Source organism: Cornus florida, unplaced genomic scaffold, assembly GCF_030987335.1.
Source record: "Cornus florida cultivar Cherokee Brave unplaced genomic scaffold, ASM3098733v1 CherokeeBrave_3.0.0_Hap2_Chr02, whole genome shotgun sequence".
In the NCBI taxonomy this organism is placed as follows: Eukaryota; Viridiplantae; Streptophyta; class Magnoliopsida; order Cornales; family Cornaceae; genus Cornus; species Cornus florida.
Window position 1 is genome coordinate 8,805,710 of NW_026775572.1, and position 18,702 is coordinate 8,824,411.

The 18,702-nt window shown below is 33.5% G+C and overlaps 1 protein-coding gene across 1 annotated transcript; it reads right to left on the reverse strand.

Moving 5' to 3' along the window:
- Window positions 1–13,000: 13,000 nt before the first annotated feature.
- On the reverse strand, window positions 13,001–17,138 carry LOC132293490 (protein SLOW GREEN 1, chloroplastic-like). Its single transcript, XM_059791000.1, has 2 exons — window positions 15,937–17,138; window positions 13,001–13,426 (listed from the first exon to the last, which is right to left on the reverse strand). Exon 1 carries the CDS (start codon window positions 17,048–17,050, stop codon window positions 16,013–16,015), a length of 1,038 nt encoding a protein of 345 aa, XP_059646983.1. The 5' UTR covers window positions 17,051–17,138; the 3' UTR covers window positions 13,001–13,426; window positions 15,937–16,012.
- Between the last annotated feature and the right edge of the window lie 1,564 nt (window positions 17,139–18,702).

An 18,702-nucleotide genomic window follows, 5' to 3' on the forward strand; every position in this document is an offset into this window, starting at 1 on the left:
CTTTTGAAAAATAAAAACTAATCACTCAACTCTTGATGAATATTTTATTTTATTTATTTATTTTAGATTAGGTAAATTTTATGGACAAAAATGTGGTAGGTTATTTTTTTTTTCCCTCATATGGGGCTTGATGTTCCAGTCATATCAATTTGCTCACATAATATAACGGATTAAGTTGAACAACAGCACAAGATTTTCTTACTATGTTGTGTAAATGATTAGCAAGTTGATAAATTTTTTATAAAAAAAAATTTTACTTCAAAGACTTCTTTGTCAAACATGGTGCTGTCGGAATCAATTGGAAATTTTAATAGTACATTTATGACATTTAAATTTGGAATTATCTCATAATTACATCCAAATCTCAAGAATTTTAATAGTGTGTGTGTATGTATATATATTAACAAAAAGGAACTTTAGTTTTTTTTTTTTTTGGTGATATTTGGTGGGAACTAAATTTAAAATATGTTAATTTAATGAATATCAACCATACGTGGCCCTGTAGAACATAACTTTCGTGTACTTCATCAAATTGTGTGTACAATTGGAAATCCCTTTTGATCTCTTCTACGTAGTGTTCTTTTTCTTTTACTTTCCAAACTGGACCAGTTTAAATGTTTTTAAAATATAGTAGGTAATTTGACGACTTTTAGATGTTTTCCAAACTTAAGTCATTAAGTTAGTATTATTGACAGCTCAAACAATATAAACTCTATCTGGTGTGCCCATCTTAGTCACTTCTATTAATGAAATCTATAGTGATTTTTTATTATTATTATAAAACTTTTATTTTAAAGAAGGAATAATATACTTGAATTGGAGACACATGCTAAACACAGGTGGACACAGAGGAGGGCTTGAGCCCCCACCAAAAAAAAAAACTTTTTTAGTATTGTATTTTCAGCCTAATTTAAAAAAAAAAAAAAAAATTAATAGTAGTATTAACCCCTTTTTTAACCCATTCAAACAAAAATTGCTTATGAAATTGTGTAATTAAATTTATGTTCAATACTAACTCCCATTGACAATTCCTAAATTCACCCTTGATGTTGAATCTCCGTCCTTTTCATCTAATTGTGATGTGTATTAAATTTTTGGATTGAAGGCGACTTCTCACATGGGTAGTGTTGAGACATTTATTGGCATACTATCATGCTAGAGCTGGTCATTGTCACTATATCTTAGAAAATCTTACTACATTACTTTGTAGTAATAATTATAGTATTATTTTGATAAGTAAGTTGAGATTAAAAAAATAAAAATTACATGTTTAGAAACGGAACAGCCAAGGCATACATGATCTGTAAAAAGAACTCATGATGTATTTGCTTGAAACCGTTTAACAAGAGTCGGTACAACTGATTAGTTATTGGACTTCAATAACAACACATGTTTGTGCGAATGATCGGCTTTTGCAATAAGTCGTGAGTCATTGATACGCGATGTATTAACGATTCGTAATTATTTATCAAAATTTAATATTATTACATAAACTAATCGATTTACACATATATTATCTCAAATAAGTTAAGCTGCCACGGCAAACCATGCAATAAATATAATTTATCATTTGTTTGGGTTGCTTAACAACGGACAAGATTACTTGCATGGGGGTATTATTGATTGGATTGAATTGGTATCCGAAATCTGTGTTGTAGGTAAGAAAATGACAGGGACCCAACAAAGTAAGAATCTTCTTTTTTTTTTACTTATTAAAATGTCACCTATGGAAGTCTAGACGACCTTAGGCGTGTGTGTGTACAGGTAACATTTTATAGGCTTTGTTTTGCTTGACAAGTTGAGACACCTTTTTGTTTTGTTTTGTGGGAGTTTCCTACCCGTTAATTAAGTATTCGTTGGGACAGGGTCGGGTATATAGTTTGGATCATTTTTTGGATTAAGTGCACGATGGAGCACAGTCGTATGGTATAGTTATGTTGCATTATTTTGCAATTTCTTGTCGGGTGGCATTGTTTGGATTCTTTTAATTTTTCAACCCCATAAATAAAAAATCGGGATAAGAGTGATGAGAATGGCATCAATAAATTTCATATCCATTTCTTACTTATAAGTCCTATGAAATTTAGATTTTTCAAAATGATAAAAAAAAAAAAAAAAAAATTAGCATTAATCCAAAAATTATGTTTATCTTCATTCAATTCAAATATTGGATTCAATTCAAATCTAGCTTTCTCAGAAGGTAAAAGAAAGAAACAAATTCAAAATTCTTAACCTAAACCCGCACATTTATCCCAAGTGTAGACTATAATTGTTGTTTTAGGAATTTTGAAAGGAAGGGGATGAATGGATTGCTCGGAGTTTTGGATTTTGAATTGAAATTGGAATTGAAATTGGTGGAATTAGATAAAAGCAACTTAGAAAATTCAATTATATCAATTCCAATTGCAAAACTCCAATTTCATGACACCAAAACATAACCACCAAGATTTTTGAATTTTTTATTTTCAATTTTTCAATTATATTTGGGCCTTTTAATTATGATTGCCACGTCACTCCCATATAGATTTAAGACGTGAATATTGAATTGCATTCATAACGGGTATCGCTAGAGTGGGGCAAAAAAGTTCACTAATCTGTGAATCCGATCCGATCAGTACAAATCGGATCGGATTGCCAGACTCATGGATCGGTCGCGGATTCAAAAAAATTGAATCCGTAGTTCACAGATTAGGTTGTCAAAAATTCGATCCGATCCGTGATCAATTCGTAATTTATATATATATATATATATATATATATAATATTAATATTATAGTAATATCTTTACTTTTCTTTACTTTTCCGTAACTAACATAATATTTTTACTTTTCTTTACTCTTCCGTAACTAACACACACACACACACACACACACACACATATATATATATATATATATATATATATATATATGAACTCCTAACATGCCATACTTTTTTCTGTTTTCTTTTTTTGGTAAGCGTTATATAATTAGTTTTATAATATTTATTACTCAATCAATAGCAGTGAACCACCGAGCTTTCATTTAATCAAAACTTAAACATAGCTAAATATGAAACAACTCAAATAACTAAAGAAGGGCAAAGAGAAAAGCGACCGCCTCACCTATTATGCATTTGAATTGGTTTTATTTATATTTTTTTATACACTTATACTGTTTTGTAAGTGGATATAAAATTGGTGAAAATATATTATTTTGAAAAATTCAGTCCGTAGACTGGATTCGATCTAATCCGTAGGCTAACAAATCCGTTGCGAGTGGATTGGATTAAGATTGATACTTGATTCGATTAGTAACCACCCCTAAGTAAGGTGATTGATTTGTAATCCATAATTTATGAGTAACGAAAATAACTTTCTTTCACAACTTCTCGCCATGTCTTATTCTTTGATTTTAGCAGTCGTATTGATAGATTAATTGTGTCAAATATTTTTTTTTCACTTGAACTTGTGGTCCTTGGCAATAATTCCAAATTTTCACCTTATTTATTACCTCTAACAATGACAATATGCTTTCTCCAGTTGTATCTGTCACTCCAGATTGGTATATGTCACTCCAAATTATAACCTAAATCTGAAAAATGAGAACTTTATTTTATTTGTTGTAGATTTTTTTTTTAGGAAATTGACCTTGTGGTCCTTGGGAACATTAAAACAGATGTTTTAAATTGGTATGAAAAACGAAAGAAAGAAAAAGTATGAAAATGTATATAAAAATTAAAAGCTTAAAAAAAAAAAAGAAAAAAAAAAAGGGTGTGCACAACCTTATTTTATTTATTATAGATTTATTTTTAAGAAAATTATTCTTATACTGAATTATTTAACCTATTTGTTAGGTTTAAATGTTTCTATTCATTTGATTTAGTGAATGTGATTCATGTTTGGAGTCAAATGCAAAAAACACCCTCATGTGCAAAAAAACAACCATAAAGTTTCAATTTGATGCAAATAGGTCTCTCAGACAAATTTAAATTTTACGTTGACTAAATTACCCTTACTATATAAAATATATAAAAATAAATAATTTTGTAAAATGACTGAAAAATGACACTATTGGAGGATGTTCCTCATGTGCAAAAAGCACTCATAAAGTTTAAATTTGGTATAAATAAATCTCTCTGATAAATTTAAACCCTAAGTTAATTAAATTATCTTTACTAAACCATTTTATAAAATATCTAAAAATATATAATTTTGTAAAATGAACGAAAATGACATTATTAGAGGACGCCGTCAATGGACAAGTAAAGATAAAAACAGAAAATAAAAATAAAAATATAAAAAAAGTAAAGATAAAATAGAAAATAAAAAATAAAAAACGAAAATAAAGTGCAAACTAAAGAAAACAAATCTTTCACAAACTCCAAATATCAGTGCACATTAATATTGGATTTTTTTTTAATAGTGTTGGAACGAAAAATAAAATAAAATAAAATAAAGATATTTTTTTTGGAAGAAAACAGTAAATTGAAATCTAAATTTCAAATTCTTGTTATATGAATTCTCAAAGTTTAAAAAAAAAAAGTTTAGAGATATATATAGAGAGAGAAATAAGTTAAAAAAAAAAAAAAAAAGATAATGTGCACATAATACTCCTATATTATGAGATTAGTAACATATATACCTCTTTAGGCATTTTTGGAAGAATAAAAGGTCAAAATAGGTATTACAACACTAATTTATGTCAAATGGGTATTTTTGCATAATTTAAAAAAATTAGGGGTAATTTATATACACTTTTTTTAAATAGAAGGTAAAACTGTAAAAGCGAAATCTACTTTAAGCCTGTTTTCTGCACTTATATATCTATGTTTGAAGATGAAATGGATAGAAACTCATTCAATTAGACGCATGGGTTAGAATAATCTGAACAAATATTAATAACTGATAAGTGTCAGATTTTCACCAGCATTTCAACAACTACAGGCCTTAAATCCTTACTATATCATAACATATAAGAATACAATTCCCAACCAACATTTAAGAATAAGCTACTCAAACCAGTTGAAATTTTAAAAAGGTTTGGTCGGATTGATAAGTTTAGGTAATATTTACCACTCCAACTCATTCATACCCAGTTGGTTAAAAAAATAAAAATAAATTAAAAAAAAAAGGAACAAACAACAACAACAACTCACACCCAAATTAATGCATTAATATGAGTATGACCTTAAAACATATTGAATTTACACACTGTTGGGTTAGAAAATATCACCATTCACCATTACTACGTATTCTATATGATTGGGTTGGCACCGTTGTCTCTTTTTCAGTGTACATGGACCCAAAGCAAAATACATAATAAAATCATTGTCTTCTATAAGAGTCCAACACCTTTCATAAAGTGAACAAAAATGAATCTGCTGTTTCTTCTTCAGTGAATCACAATGATGCTTGTCTATATGCTGTTTTTATTCTTATTATTATTTCCTCAATTACTTTCCAAACATGGGACCTCATGCTTGACCACATAACCATGTCAAGGTTTAAAAGCTTAGACCACCACAACATAACCTTACGAAAATTCTAGAATATTTCAAAAGTACAGTACTGGGGGTATTATAGTTTTTCTCCTTGTCACAGACTCACGTCATTGATTACACTTATATTAGGTTTTTAATATTGAGAATGCTCACACTCTGATCGTGCATACATGTAATGTTTGTGGGCTGTTTGATGTGATACAATACTTGTGTTGTACTGCACCAAAATTCACTTTTTCATAGTCAAGTCCAAGTCGTGCACAAATTGTCAATAAATGATATCATAAAATATTTCTCAAACTTATTTTAACAGATGATAGGGCTGTTTAACTGAATAATTTTGACCTAGGGTAAAAGAAAAAAGGAAAAGCAAATTCTTTAACTAAAGTGCATTATAGGTCTAAATCCACCATCATGCCCTTTGAACGTCCATAATCATGATAAGAAATGCCACGTCACCTGGACTGGACAATGAAATACAAACAAATACTAGGCTTTAACATTAGTGATAGGGTCTAAAGTAAATTTAAGGCACTGTGAAGAGAACACAGAATAAACCATATGCTTAACTTAGGTATCACTTTTTGAGGATGCCCATCAAACTTTCCCATCCTGAACAGACCTTTCCTAGACACGCACACACACACACACATATGTGTGTATACACACAGTTTGGAGAGAATAGAAGTCAATGAGATTAAATTGTCAGGTTGCTGTAATCCGACCACATAGCTGTAATTCCTGGTTTTGGAATCTTGGGCTCTAAATCTAGGTCCATAAAGAAATTCATAGCTCAAGGCTCAATGCATGGACTTCATTTATATGGATCCAATTAGAGCCCGGGAAAAATAAATCAACCCAATAAAACATTTTTCATGTTTTTTATTCGGAATCCGAAATGTGATAGAAAGGTGATAGGTTTCACATGTGCAGTCGGGTTCTGAATGTTGTCTCCGTTTTGCGTGTTCTTATTGGCAAAAGATTGTTAATAGCATGCAATTGCTTCCTATGATTCGTTTGAATTTGATTATTATGAAAAGATGTCGTTTGTTACAAGTGATCTTACTAATCAAACAACTGTGTTGAAAATGGTACAATCTTTACAAGAAAAAAATAATGGGGACTCCCCGAACACTTCAAAGAGTGGATGCATTACAACCAGCACGATTTTTCCTGGGAAAAAAATAATAATAAGAAAAAAAAATCAATTGGCACAAAAACTAGGGAAATGTCATCTCCTGAGAAACATTTACAAGCAATTATTTTCAAATGGCAAATGGAAATGGTGAACTCCATCATGTTGTTGTGTGGTTGAGTCCACATAAGAACTCAGTTTATGTATCAAATTTTCAAGATGGTATATACTTGAAAGATATATATTTGCACTTTTAAGGAATATTGTACTTTGCACTTTTAAGGAATATTGTTTGGAAAGAAATGGAAGAAAAACAAAAGAAAGTAAGATATGTTACATCCCACTGTACTAGAGCAAATGAATCTGCATGCCATTTGAGCAGAATTGAGTTTTAAAGTCTTTCACATATGTATTGAGATTGTAGGGTATTGCAGAGAGGAAGGGAGGATTCTAAAGAGCTAAAGAGTTTTGTAGAGTTTGTAAAAATATAAAAATTTAGGGGAAGCGTTCTAAAGACAATACTTGAATTCTTGATGTAGATTTTAAAAATCTTAAACATTAATTATAATGCATCCTCCATCCACCAAGAGTAGAACCCTATATGTTACTATCACCTTCAAGGGTGAGTGTGAAAATTGCTAAGAGTAAGTGTAGAGTTTTTAACTAATATGGCCATTTCACTCTAGGATTTGGCACCAGACCAATACTTACATATTTTATTCAAAATCATTTTCAAGTGGCCAAACCTCTATCCATAATGGAAACACATATTTAAATACATATTTTGGATAATATTTAATGCAGATTGTAGAGGTTCTTTTTGATCAGATAGTAAACAATAATATAATGGAATAATATAATGGTGATATCAGAAATACAAATATGAAGGAAAACAGAGGAAATGCTCAGTATAAGAGGAGGAGAAGAAGACCAACTATCAAGATTAAGATGGTGGTAGAGCGAGTATACAATATCTTATGACAATTTCCTTTTCTGGGTTGGTTATTCCTTCATAGGACAGTATTATTTATAGATCCGGATTCCATTGGTTATTATCCAATAATCCTTTCCGTGCATGGTCCCTCGCATGCATTACTCTCGATCTGGATTACATGAGTTATCCTGGAGATTTAGGAGTCTGAAGGGTCTAATCCTTTCCTCGAGCCTTGTCCTACATTGCCATGTCACTTCTCCGTTAATCAGGGGCATTAAATGTTGCTTGGCCGTCAGTTGGTCAAGCCTGACACAGCATTAAATGTGATTTTAAGGTTAGCTGTCATGAAATGTATAATTCTATCATCTTGTTAATCGGGCCTTGCTGAGAGCGAAGGCACCTCTTGACGTCTCATCCACCAATTCAAGATCCTCCTAAGTTTCCCAAAAACAGATTCCTTTTAGTCTCGAAAACCCTACCTTCGTTTCATACTATACACAATCCCTTAATGGCGAGCCCCTTAGGGCTCCAGTCCTTCAAAGTGATGTTGTTTGGCGTAACGCCAGGACTCGAGGTATTCGAGAGTTGGTCTCTCGAGGTTTGATGGGCCTGAAGCAGTGCTAGGGTTTAGAGTGCTCGAGGATTGGTTCCTCGAGGCTTAGTGGGCCTAGAGCAATGCCAGGACTTAGGTTGCTTGAGGATTGGCTCCTCGAGGCTTAATGGGCCTGGAGCGATGCCAGGGCTTAGGGTGCTCGAAGTTTAATCTTTTGAGGCTTGATGGGCATAGAGCGATGCCAGAGCTCGGAGTGCTCGAAGTTTGATCTTTCGAGACTTGATGGGCCTGGAGCAATGTCAAGGCTTGGATTGTTCGAAGTTTGATCTTTCGAGGCTTGATGGGCCTGGAGCGATGCCAGGGCTTAAGGTGCTCGAAGTTTGATCTTTCGAGACTTGATGGACCTGGGGCGATGCCAGGGCTTAGGGTGCTCGAAGTTTGGTCCTTCGAGACTTTTGATTTTTCAAATTGCCATGGAGGATTTGGCAAGGGTCATATTGACTTATCAACGTGCCATGTCAACTTCTAATAAGTGACACCTACACAGATGTTATACCTGGGTTTCCAAATGGCATTGAGGGAAATGTCATTGAGGGGAACACGATATATATTTGTCAATACATTAAGAATATGGAAGAAACAACAACTAAAACAACTTGCATACATGAGCACTCTACTTCAACAAAAAGATGCTGAAATAGAAAGGCGTGGAGTACAATCATCGGTTGGAACACAGCGATTTCTGCTAACCTTTGATGTACGCATCACCTGTATCATGATGTCCTTGGTTTTATTTCGATCTACTTCAATTCCCTACGGTGGATCAAGAATCCTAGAAAGTTAATTTTCAATAGCTAAGGTTTACTGTTTTTATAAGGAGGCCCCTAGTATTTTCTTTGAGGTGGAAAAACAAAAACAAAAAAGTGGCAAAGGGATTTTTTTTATTTTTATTTTTATTTTTTTTCGCTATTACGATTCCATGTTCTTCCCCCCTTTTTTTTTATAATTTCTTTTTCCACCTCTTTGTCTTTATATATATATATACATATATATGTGTCAAGAAAATCAAGACAATCATGTGACTAAAGTTTGCACGCTGAGGCAAGCAAAATTAACAAATATGGAGTAATATATATATATATATATATATATATATATATATATATATATAGTTCTATATATAGGCATCATTTTTTTTTGAAGCAAAATGCAAAAAACCTCCCTAAATTAAGAATTGCCCCTTGAACTATCAAAAAATTGCAGTTAAAGACAAATTAAAAAACTACTGTCACCGGAAATGTTAGATTACAAAGATACCCTTAGTGAGATGCTGACGTTTCAAATACAATCTCAACTACTACTAAACACGACCTTACCCATACGGTTCTCTCTCTCTCTCTCTCTACGCTCTCCTTCTCCCACAGTCAACACCAACCAATTGCAACCTCCTGCAGCCAACTTCTGTCGACCAGATGGGTCTTCAATGAAATTCTCGGGTTGGGTCTCCAAAGATGCTCGCAAATTAGTCAGCCATGTTTGTATGATGCTCAAGCTTTGTCGCCTATCTGTTTGTGGTTCACCGAAATAAGACTCACTGGTTTGATCACTGTGATTGTGTTTGCGATTGTGTTGTTGATGCTTAGAGCTTCTCGCTAGCGGTCATGGATTTTGAGGTTGGCTTTCACTGCTCGTTAATGCTTAGATTTTCTCGCCGGCGGTCATGGAGTTTGAGGTTGGCCGGTGAGAGCCCAACCGTAAACTCCTAAGTTTCATTTTGTAGGTGAAATTGCTTCAATTTACCGTGAGAAGATGAAGCTATGTTGTCAAAGTCTCAATTATATGCCAAAATGATTCTCTGACAGTTTATATATATGTGTGTGTGTGTGTGTGTGTGTGTGTGTGTGTGTGTGTATATATATTATATTGGCAATATAAACCATTTTGCTGGAAGTCAATTGTTTGTTTGCTTATTAGAAGATAAGGATGGCCCATCATTAATTGTTGGAGAAAAAAAAACTAACAATTCTAGGGTACCAAAAGCAAACGAATAATTGAAAAAACAAGTTTTTTTTTCCCAAATCAACATTATCACCTCCAATTGAAAACCAAAGTTACTTTGTTGCTTTTTCCCAGCCCACACCAACCCATCATCACCTTCAATTATCCAAACAAATCTTTTTTGCCCAAATATTCAAACCTAATAATTGTGCACAACTCAAGGCGGCGTAGGATTCCCGTAGCCGTGGCTGTCGGGAGAGGAAAAAACATCAATGACAAAAGCAAAATCCAGAGATTCAATCCGTCAATGATTTAATTAAGGTTGATTTTGTGATTAGTTTGGTTTGATTTGCCAAATCAGGTCCGAAATCAACACACAGGTTTTAGGTTTTGAACTTGGTCACCGGAGAAGATATATATATATATATAGTATAATATAACATATGTATTTTGTATATAAGGGTAGGATTGCCATTTATAATATACAGCATATAGGGGCGGCCAAAAATTTACCGGAACAGTATCACCTGGGTTTCTTTTGCAAAAATGATGATAGTTTAGGGGGTTTTCTGTTAAAAAAATAGTTCAGGGGGGTTTCTTGGGAGAGAGAGTAAAGTTTAGGGGTTTTTTTTGCACTTTACCCTTTTTTTTTTTTTTTTTTTTGTAGTTCTTCTTATGTTCTAAGTCTGTGCTCAAGCATAACTCCTAGTGTTGCACTTGGTAAGAAGTCTGATACTCTCTACACAACTACCAGTGTTTGTGGGTCTATAGCAGTTGCAGAAAATAGAGAAGATCACAACCTTTGGCACCAGAGATTAGGTCACATGAGTGAAAGGGGCTTAAGCTTATGCACTCAAAGAGGAAACTACTAGGCATACGGACTTTAATATATTAGTCTAAGTTAATTTATATAATTAGATACTTGGCTATTGTTTATGGACGGTAATATAATTATTATTGGCTATTGTGGCTGTTGACAAATGATGTAATATATGGTGGCTGCTTTGTACTCACTAGCTAAATTGGGATTCATAGGCCATCTTCTCTGTAATGAACTTCATCTCTAAGGGGAATTTGTAATCGTCGACGTCAAAGAGTACCTCCTTAATACCATTTGGACCTAAATTACTCACAAGATACCTCCGTATACCCCTCACACCAAGTCATTGGATTGAATTGGTTACAACCAGTGGTGATTTGTGTCATTACCCTCCACCTGACTACACAAGTGACCACAGAGGCAAACGGGATTAAAATATATTTCAAGAGTTGAGAGTAAAAATAATGATAGTGATTAGTATTTTTATAATTTCGAAATTTTCTTCAACAACAATTAAAAGGAAGAAATTGTTATTCTAATCTCAATTGAATATGTTTTTAATTTTCGAAAATTCGGAGAAGTTTTCGGACCGACTTCCAACACCACCATAACCTCCACCATCAATTCATGAGCTCTAATAACATCATCAAAAAACTTATTTCCCCAGATGGGTTCAAATAATTTTAATGGAATACACCATTATATGCTTGTGGCACAACCAAGATCTTATCCAGGAATAACAGCTAGAAAAACTACATGTGTTTGCGTCTAAAAACTGCAAATACAAAACAACGGACTGCAATTTTACAAATTAATGTTATTTGTTTTCTTAAAAAAACTACATAGATTTCCATATTTAAAACTCACATTTTTTACATTGATAAAGGATTAGTGTATTTATATTTCCAAATTTAAAACTCACATTTTTTAGTGTATTTTTCTAAGAGCGTGGCTACATAATCACTTTGACCCTCCAAACCCCCCGCCCCAAAAAAAAAAAAAAAAAAAAAAAAGAAAAAAAGACCAACCAACCTTGAAAACTACTCCCTCAGTCCCATATTAGTAATCCATTTTTCTTTTTTTATATGTCCCAAATTAATTGTCCTCTTTCTTTAAAGAGTCAAAGCAAATAAATTCTATATTTTCATCATTATCCTTTATTTTTTTAAAAAATTTCAAACTTTGTAATTATATATATTTAAATTAGAAGGGACAAATTGGTAATTTTAAAAGGAGACATGCATAACAATTTATTGTTCTTTTTTTTTTAAACTTTGAGAATTTGTAGAATAAGGATTTGAATTTTTTGAGATTTCAATTTACTCTTTTCTACTAAAATTTATTGTTTTTTGCACTTGACCCTATAAGAAATTTATTGTTTAAAGTAGTAAAAATTGCAGCATCACCTTTTTCGTAACAATTTATTGTTTTTTGCACTTGACCCTATAAGAAATTTAACAAAAAAACTTGTAAAGAAAAAGATTATTACTAACCACAAGGGTAATCCCGAATTTTTTTTTTCCCCAATCCGTAAACATATTATATTATCCAGAACAACCGTTCGATTTAAAAAAATAATAATAATAAAAAAAATAAAAAATAAAAAATGTTAAGACATACCTTGATTCTTGGCTGGATTATGACTTATAAATTTAAACCATACTTGAAATACATACCACTAATCTCACAAGATTTTAAATTCCAATTTGATTGAGGTTGACTGTCGATAGACTCCATACCATATTCAGACAATAGAAAGATAAAAGTGGAGAATTTAAATATTGTTAGGGCACAATCATAACAAATGTCTAATGCATCCAACAACCAAAATCCATATTTTGTAGACATAATTTTTTAAGTCTCACAGAATTTGACAAACATTGCATATAAGAGGGATTGGACATAAACATTGAAAAATTTAAAACCAAAGCCAGAAAAATTACATCTATAAAAACAATGAAAATTTCATAACTTGCATCATCAAATCAACCCACCAAGTTATTTGGAGAATTTAATAACCATAAAATGGCCAAAAGTTAAAACTTGGTTATGATCAAGGAACACATCAAAGTAATTAGATTTATTAACCGAAAAAAAATCAAGTAATTGATGTATTATTTATTAAATAAGTATGAATGCAACATTTGTTTATAATGGTCAATATAGCATTGAAAAAAATCACCATATATGGGATTACGTACCTTATAACATTGTTGAGAATTGAGATTATAGTTTCATACTGACAGACAACAAAGACAGACTAAAACTTGATCTAATCAGGTTGGATTTGAACTACTCTCAAAGTAACAACTACTACTTTCAAAGAATCCAACAGGAACTAAAAAGATCAAATCACACCCTGCTACACGAGCGGGGAGGAAGACCACATATAACGTCTGCGTTGCATGTTTCCAATTTGTGTGTAGATGGTAGAATATTGAAGAGAGAAATGATGGATTGTAGAACATTGAAGAGTCTGTGCAATTCGATAGATTGGGGAAGATTCTGCAAAAGTAAAGTGCCTTGTAAAGTTTGCCACTAGGTGAAAGAGTTCCAGAGGCTACATCTCAAACATTGATCCAGGGAACCCAACATTGTGTAATATAGAAGCTTTGAGTGGAAAACTATGATACTAAGAGATTTTAATCCACAATATATATATTTATATAAAGGTAAAAGAAAAGAAAAAGAGAGACAGATTCCAACTGTACCGTGCTGCTGAATAACTGCTCTCTATACAGATCTAGATTGAAAGACAAATTAGATTTTCCAATACCAAGACACACACAAAAGAAAAACAAAAAACTGTCTGAAGTACACAGGCAAGACATAATCATTAGAGTTCAAGGAACTAGCAAATAAAGTGTGAGTATATAAAATAAAAACTTACCATTTGTGCATGTCGAACTTGAGCTATTTGTATATGCAAGAAAAAACCACAGGGTGGTACACACTCTGGAACAAGAAATCTGGAGTGTTACACAATTTAGCACTAACAATGCTGAATGTTAAGACTTTGATTTAACTTAAAGGACTGAATTTGAACCAACACACAGGTAACAAAAAAAAAATTAAAACACTGCGATTGAATCATTTATCTGAAGACCTTAAACTTTTAGAATGACATGAATTTAGTTTTACGACTCCATTTCACTTCAACTTCAATTAATTGATAGAATGGGCTAATCTAGGAAACAAATTATACACTTCCCTTGCTCCTTTTGAGCGAAAACCAGATTTCTCTCACCAAAACCAAATCAAGGGTTGCAAGCATTACGTTCAATGTTATGCTTTAGTCATAACAACATGCTAATGACTCTTTTCAAATCAGAATGTGACGATACGGCAACTACATATCTACAGTATCATCTTTTACCTTTTGATATCACAAGCTACGAAAAAGGTGATGCTGCAATTTTTACTACTTTAAACAGATGTCTGAATAAAATAGTTAAATGTAAAAAATTAAAAAAATAATAATAATAATGAAGCATAAATCAAGTTTTGCAGTGTCAGAACCACCTTTATTCCCACAACTACCAGATTATCAGATATACTTTCTAAGTAAATGTTCCAATCAGACATGTTTTACAAATAACCCATTCTATACCCAGATGTATTGTATCTAAAGCAGGTACCTCCTCATGTATTTAGAATGGTCTATGTAACATAGGTATCAAGCATAGCCTAAAATGGCATCATAACTTGATAGTTTAGTTACAGATTTACATTACAATAACCAAATAATCTAATTAACTTCAGCAATACTAAACACAAGTGTGTGGTGACCCAAGCTACTGTAGTAGAATATGATATGTGAGCCTTTATTAGGTCTCGATGATACGCTTCTAATAGAATGCAACCATCAACTAAAGTTAGAAGCATGAACACCTTTAGTTGTTTAGGTCAATAGAACCATATTGGGATGTAATGCTATTAGTGGATACATTTGAAGAACAAGTAATACTTGTTTCCATTCTCTGTAATAGCTCAGAGTGATGCTTAATTATATATAAAACATAACAGGCAATTTAACTAAGGGGAAACATTCAAATGTACCCTAGTTAACTCCTCTGTTACATAATGTTACCACACTATTGCATCAAAGCCTGAATCACCATAAAATAAAATTTTCCTTCAGGCCTAATGTGACACCTAATATGTTTCAATTGATCATGACCTAACCAACTACAACTCTGATAACAATATACATCCACAATGTGACCTGATCAGGACACCACTACAATCCTGTCCCGCCTCAGGAGAAGGTGACTGCAGATGAAAGATCAGAATGGCCTGAAGAAGATAGAGTTCTGGAACAGCTGAAAAAGACTCAGGCAAACATCTCTCTGGGGCTTAATCATGTCATCATATCCTCACCACACTGCACTACTCAAAATGCTCAGTCGAAAAAGCATGAAAAAGGAAGGATGAAAAAAAACAAACAAGGGGGCTTACGCATGCAAAAAACTAGCTATAACTAAATCAGACCCTCAAAAGCATGCCATACCCACCATTCTTCAGCCCGAAACGGAAAACAGTAATCTATTCCAGGAAGGGTTTTTATCAGGTCACAATGAAACGCAGAACTCATAGAATGCAGCCATCAACTAAAGTTAGAAGCATCCACACAATTAATTGTCTAGGTCAATTGAACCATATTAGGATGTAATGCTATTAGTTAATAATACATATGAACCACCTGTGATACTTGTCAACATTCTCTTTAATAGCTCCATATGAAACATAACATGCAATTTAACTATGGGGAGACATTCAAATGTACCCGAGTAAATTCCTTCGTTACATAACATTCCTTACACTTTGCATCCACACAACTGCATAAAAGCTTGAGTCACCATAAAAATCTTCGTTGAGCCCCAATATGGTTCAATTGATTATAACCTAACAACCTACATCTCTATTAACATTATACAACGAAAAGCATAAAAAAGAAAGGATAAAAAAGATAACAAAAAAAAGTGGTTAAGTATGCAAAAAAAAGCTTAGCTAACCTGAACCTGACCCTCAACACCATGCCTTAACCAGCCATTCTTCAGCCCGAAAATGGAAAAGGGTGACCTATTCCACTCAGCTCTTCGAACCCGCTCTCTCATTTTCCACTTTCTGTGCAAAAACCTTGGTGGCGATCATATTATCATCAAAATATCTTGCATATGGATGCCCCTTAGGAACAAGCCTCCTATATTTCTGAAATTGCTCCTCTGCCTCATCTTTCTTCCTCAAGAGTGTATATATTATCCCCTGACATAGATATGGCCGAAAATCTCTCGGCTCTTCCTTCACAAGCTCTTGATAAACCTTCAATGCCTCATTGTAACTGCCCTCAATCACCCGAATTTGAGCAATCAAAAGCTTAAAGTCCCTCAAGTCCTCCTTTTTCTTTTCCCTCTTACACACCTCCATTCCCTCCGCAATCCGCTTCTCAATCTCTTTCAATTCGTCGGTCAAATCGGCCTGTGACGCCACCATTACCAGTCCATGATAGGCCTCCACGCGAAGGGGGTCTTTTGATAGTATATCGTTGAATCCTAATTTCGCCAATTCAAGGTCTCCGCTGTAACAGTACATGTGGGCCTTCAACAATGGCCACTCGTTGTCGTTGGGTTCGAGTTCGATCAATCGCTCGATGATGCTAATCGCTTCTTGGACCTTCCGGTTCTTGATCTTGATCTCCATTAGGTTTCGAAGGGCTTCAACGTCGTTCGGCCGAGAGGTTAGGTGTTCTTCGAGCGTTTTCTCTCTGGCTTGGTCCGAAACCGTGTCGTTGGTGGCGGTTTGGACGGCGGGTGGGGGTGAAATGGGGGCGGCGATGACGGGTTTAACATTGAACCGGGCAAAGAAAAGGGCAGTGGTGGCCACGGCGGCGACAAAGGTAGTTTTGAGGAGAGAGAGAGGGGAAGGGCTTAGGGTTTCAAGAATTTGGGGTTTAGGGTTTGGAGGAAGAGGGGAAGAGAATGATGATGATGCTTTGATTGATGACGACCATGTTGATGGTGGTGGAGTTCTGAAGGAGAGAGAAGAAATGGGTCTCGAGAATGATGGACGGTGGTGATGGAGTGAAAGAAGTGGTTGGTGACGGTGGTGTACTTTAGCAAGAGCCTCCATAGTCGGTGTTTATGGCGCAGAGAGAGAAAAAGCTCTAAAACCCTGATTGATTGATAGTGGATGGGAAATGGTGAAAGGGAGAGAGCTTTAAACCCTGAAAATTGAAGGTGTAAAATGTTGGACTTTGGAGGCCCAAAAGGATCAGCCGAAGGTTTAGGGCCCACTCTCTCACCTAGGCTTACTAATTTTAATCCCACAGAGCATGGAATCTTCTGTTCTGAATTTCTTAGCAGTCAAAAATCTCCACTCACTCTCCTTTGCAATTTCAACCAAATAACTGAAAATTCGGATCACTTCCGTTCTTTTTTAAAACTCAATTCAGTACTTAAATTTAAAGGAATTAATGTATTAAATGTGTGATAATGTAATTGGAATATTACTGAAACTGGTATGCACAGCTTAAAATATTACTTCTCATTGAATGCTAGACTCCGAAAATTCAAAAAGATTTCAAAAAATATATTTTTTAATTACCATTTAAAGACATCAATACTTGAAAAGTTCTTAAAATTTTCGGTACTTAATTTTCATTTTTATCAAACAACACTTTCGTAAAAAAAAAAAAAAAATCGTTGGATAAGTTATGTAAAATTATTCCACAAGTGATGTGAAGCTGTTGCATAAATAATGTAAAAGCATAGGATGCGACAAACGCGAGATCAGAATTCTAAAAATTAATCAATGTAAAATAAAAGAAGTTTCCAAAAATTAATCCTACACATTTGCATATCATATCATTATATTTTTTATTTTTAGCTAATTGTATATTTGCCATGGCATTTTAAAAATCACATTACTTATCCATAAATCTCATATTCTACTTCTCACATACAAAAAAAAAAAAGAAAAAAAAAAGAAGAAAAAAAGCCCAATTCTTAGCCCAGTCCGCTAAGTTTGACTGGTAAGTCGAGTTTAAGGCTTTCAGCCAGAATCATTTCTTCTTTGAAAGATTAGCCCAAGCCCAAAACAGTCTCTGCACTTCACTTAATGTGTGTCCGGACAGGCACGTGCGTAAGCACGTGTAGAAGATGAGTATTCAGGCATCAAATTTAATTGAGTAATGCTAAAATGTTCCATTTGTTTTTTAAGTTTGTCAATTGCAAAAAAAAACAGACACTTCAATAAATTTTCAATTTACTTTGTCTTGTGTGTGGGTTTGTGCAGAAACTTGCCTCGCATTTTTATAGGTTTGTTTGAGATACCGGATACCTCATATATATATATATATATATATATATATATGATAATGGGGTATTTGGGCTTTGTCTTGACCTAAGTTGGAGCAGGAGAGAGGATATATTTGAAAGCGGGAGTGTAAGAGTGGCAGAATTAAGTCATAAGTGAGAATTTGTGTCAGAGTGCGCGCGAAGCGTGAGAGTAACACCCGTTAAAAAGGATTGTGTAACTTAAGTCCTAACTAATCCACATAACTCGTATAAAACCATCACTTTACTCAAATCGAGTAAAGTTCGGATTATGTCTATAGTCGTTGTCATTAAATAATTGCTTACACTCGAGATGATTCGAATTTGAGATTTAATATTTCATGAGACACTAAGTCCCAAAGTTTCACTACTAAAATAAATAAATTAATTCTAGTTCAATATTAAGAGAAGAACAACATTAATTAGATTTCTACCTTTTGTCAATTA